General features: G+C 36.4%; 1 protein-coding gene across 1 annotated transcript; it reads right to left on the reverse strand.

Annotated features, from left to right (window-relative positions):
• Positions 1–372: 372 nt before the first annotated feature.
• On the reverse strand, positions 373–2,383 carry LOC140856113 (uncharacterized). Its single transcript, XM_073253278.1, has 7 exons — positions 2,185–2,383; positions 1,857–2,101; positions 1,574–1,777; positions 1,379–1,471; positions 1,117–1,218; positions 664–1,023; positions 373–563 (listed from the first exon to the last, which is right to left on the reverse strand). Exons 1-7 carry the CDS (start codon positions 2,381–2,383, stop codon positions 486–488), a joined length of 1,281 nt encoding a protein of 426 aa, XP_073109379.1. The 3' UTR covers positions 373–485.
• Between the last annotated feature and the right edge of the window lie 877 nt (positions 2,384–3,260).

The following is a 3,260-nucleotide window of genomic DNA, read 5'->3' on the forward strand; positions in this document are numbered from 1 at the left end:
CGCTTTAAAGCGTCGCAAAAGACAAATTTAACGACGCTTATAAGCGTCGTTAATGTAAATATTTACGACGCTTTAAAGCATCGCAAAAGATAAATTTAACGACGCTTATAAGCGTCGTTAAAGGTTTTAAGAGGAAAAAAAAAATACAAATATTATTTAAAAAAAAAATAATACAATACATTCCTGTACGAAATCATATCACACCTGTACAATACAATAAACATGTACAATCACCACATTCACATTCACACCTGTACAATCACCATCATTCACATCACCTGTACAATACAATAAACATGTACAATCACCACATTCACATTCACACCTGTACAATCACCATCATTCACATCAAAAGCAAGCTGAAATAGAAAATTTAATCAAACCAAAAGACAATATTTTATATAAATAAAAATAAAGTACTAATCGTCCATTACAATCAAGAGTAATATAAATAAATATAAAAATACAACAAAAATAAAATAACATCAATCTGCAGGCGGATGGTCGTCGTTGTCTCCACGTGACGTGCCGCTATCTCGATGGGTGCCTGATATGCCAGGAGCCTACAAAAAATATATCAAAAGCATGATTTGCATATCTATAAATAAAATATATAAATCATTAAATTAATATAAAAATATATATTTAATATTATGTGTTTACCTGAGATGAACCATACATCTCTAATAAAGATGTAAGGCGATCAATCTGTCCCCTCATGGCCTGCATCTCGGCACGGCTCTGTCGCATCTCCTCCATCTCAGCGGCACGACTCTGTCTAATCTCCTGTATCTCCGCCTCGAGTCTGCGAACGCGTGAATCCTGAGCATCTGTTGCAGCATGCTGCGTATATCTACTAACCTCAGATAACTGAGTGGGGGTGACTCCTACTCCATAACCCCTCACTCGGCCGTAGCGCTCTGGTCCCATCAACTCTGTGAATACCTCGGCCTCGATACGGCTCTGCTGCGTAGATGCTGCGGACTCGTCGTCACGCTCCGCAATGAGAGATGTAGCCCTCTCCTGTATTTTTTTTGAAAACAAGAGTTATACATTAATAGCTAACAAAATTAAATTTAAATCATTGCAAAAAATATAATATTAACAATGCCGTACATATAAATCTCTCGACTCATCTCGAACAAAAGTACCATCCTGATGAGTATGAGTCATCCGGTAAAACTCCACTTGTCCGGGTTCCCTTCCATGCTCATCCTCCTACACAAATAATTTCAATTTTAAGCAAACAGTTATGATAATTTAAAAAAATATATGAGTATCATGATACAGACATGGTCCACGATACATAATGATATTAGTTATATAAATATTTGAACATAAAAATTAAAAGTTAATTATGAAAGTTTAAGGAACATACAAACTCCTGTCGGAGTCGTGCATAACTCTTCGACCCCGATGTATGAGGAACAGACTGAGCTGCTCGTGCAGCTCTACCAATAGCAGAATAAGTCTGTAAAATAAAGTAAAGAACTTGTTATATATACAATATATAATAAAAATCAATATTTTTATAAAATATTTAAGAAAAAAAGATAATAAACAGATAATATACCTGTGCCCTCTCGGAGAACCAGTAATGAACCAACTCCATCCACTGATGAGGGGGTACATCAGGAGGACAATTCCTAGCAACCTCCTCCTCTGTCATACCCTGTCTCATATAGTCCTTCTTCAATTGTGCTTTATATTCTTTCCATTTGCGGTTGAGAGACTTCATTACAAAATCATGAGTGGATGGAGGGAGAACAAACTTGCTCTATAAAAAAAAAAGTTAAATGAAATAAATTATATAAATGATTAACAATTAATATACAGTATGAACATCAATTCATTACCTCTATAACTCGGAGGAGCTCAACTTTGTACGTTGGAAGCATGTCATTCCATTTTGCATAGCCCAACGGACATAGCTGAGGCCTCCGAGCAACAGTCCCCAAAAATGAAGTCAATAAGCAGGCAGCTTTCTTAATTGGCTGACCTAGCTGATTGCACTCCACAACAATCCTCTCGCCCTCACGCATCTGCCACACATCTCGTACTACTGTGGGTCCGCGTCTGGGGCGTACTCTCCCGGATCCGTCTGCAAAAAATACATAAAAGTAACTATATCATAAATATACATAAAATGAAATAAAAAAAAATTACATGAAAGACAATATATACCCTGCACGTGTATCTCATCATCTGGCTGATGAACAGGAGGATCGTGCTGTGCTGATGATGAAGGACAGGGCTCAGAATGCTGTGCAGCTGAACTGGCCTCAGGCTGCTGTGCTGAAGAAGACGTACCGGCCTCTGTCTGTGAAAACTGGAACTGCACACCAGCATATCGTCCCCTGCGACGCATGATGTCACCTAGCATTTATATAAATAAAAGGTAGAATCAGTTAATATATGGAGTAAAATAACACAATAATTAATGCAAAATATATACATCATAAATAATTATTACCAGTAACAATCAAGCAGTAGTGTTTTCTTCGAATTCTGTTCTAACCAACGTCGTCGTAGCATTTAAATCATCAGCTGGCACAAAATTGTAGGGCATACATTGTGTATAAGTGTCATCGTCATCATCCTCCACTTGGTTTCCCATATCATATAAGTCTCTAGGTTTTGTTTTGATAACAGTAAACCAATCTTTATCTTTTGCGTCTTGTACATAAAATACTTGACGAGCTTGAGATGAAAAAATGAATGGGTCATCCTTCAATAACACACCAGTGTGTATCAACCTTGTAAAATTTACAAGTGTAAATCCATTTGCATCTTGTTTCAAACCCCTTGGTGAGTTTATGTCTATCCAATCACATCTAAACAGTACTACTTTAAATTTTCCATAATAATCCAACTCATAGATATCTTTAAGTGCACCATAATAGGATTTTCCATCCGCTTCCACCATAACACCGCTATTCTGTGTTTTTCTAAATTTCTCCCGTTCTCTAGTATGAAATTTAAAGCCATTAATTATGAAACCATTATATCTATTCACAATCTTGTTAGGTCCTCGAGCAAGAGCTATTAGTTCATCTGACTTATTTGTCTCCATCATCTTTGATACCTAACAAAAAATGATATGACGAAGTGCAGTTGAGTTATCTGATATTAAATATGTATCAAAAATTAATATATCCAATAATTAAATATAAATCACACCTGATTCGAAAGCCACATAGGGAATAACTCGACCAACCATCGCTATTCAATCCTTGCATTAGGACGAATGTTATGATTGG

Source organism: Elaeis guineensis, chromosome 3 (genome assembly GCF_000442705.2).
Source record: "Elaeis guineensis isolate ETL-2024a chromosome 3, EG11, whole genome shotgun sequence".
In the NCBI taxonomy this organism is placed as follows: Eukaryota; Viridiplantae; Streptophyta; class Magnoliopsida; order Arecales; family Arecaceae; genus Elaeis; species Elaeis guineensis.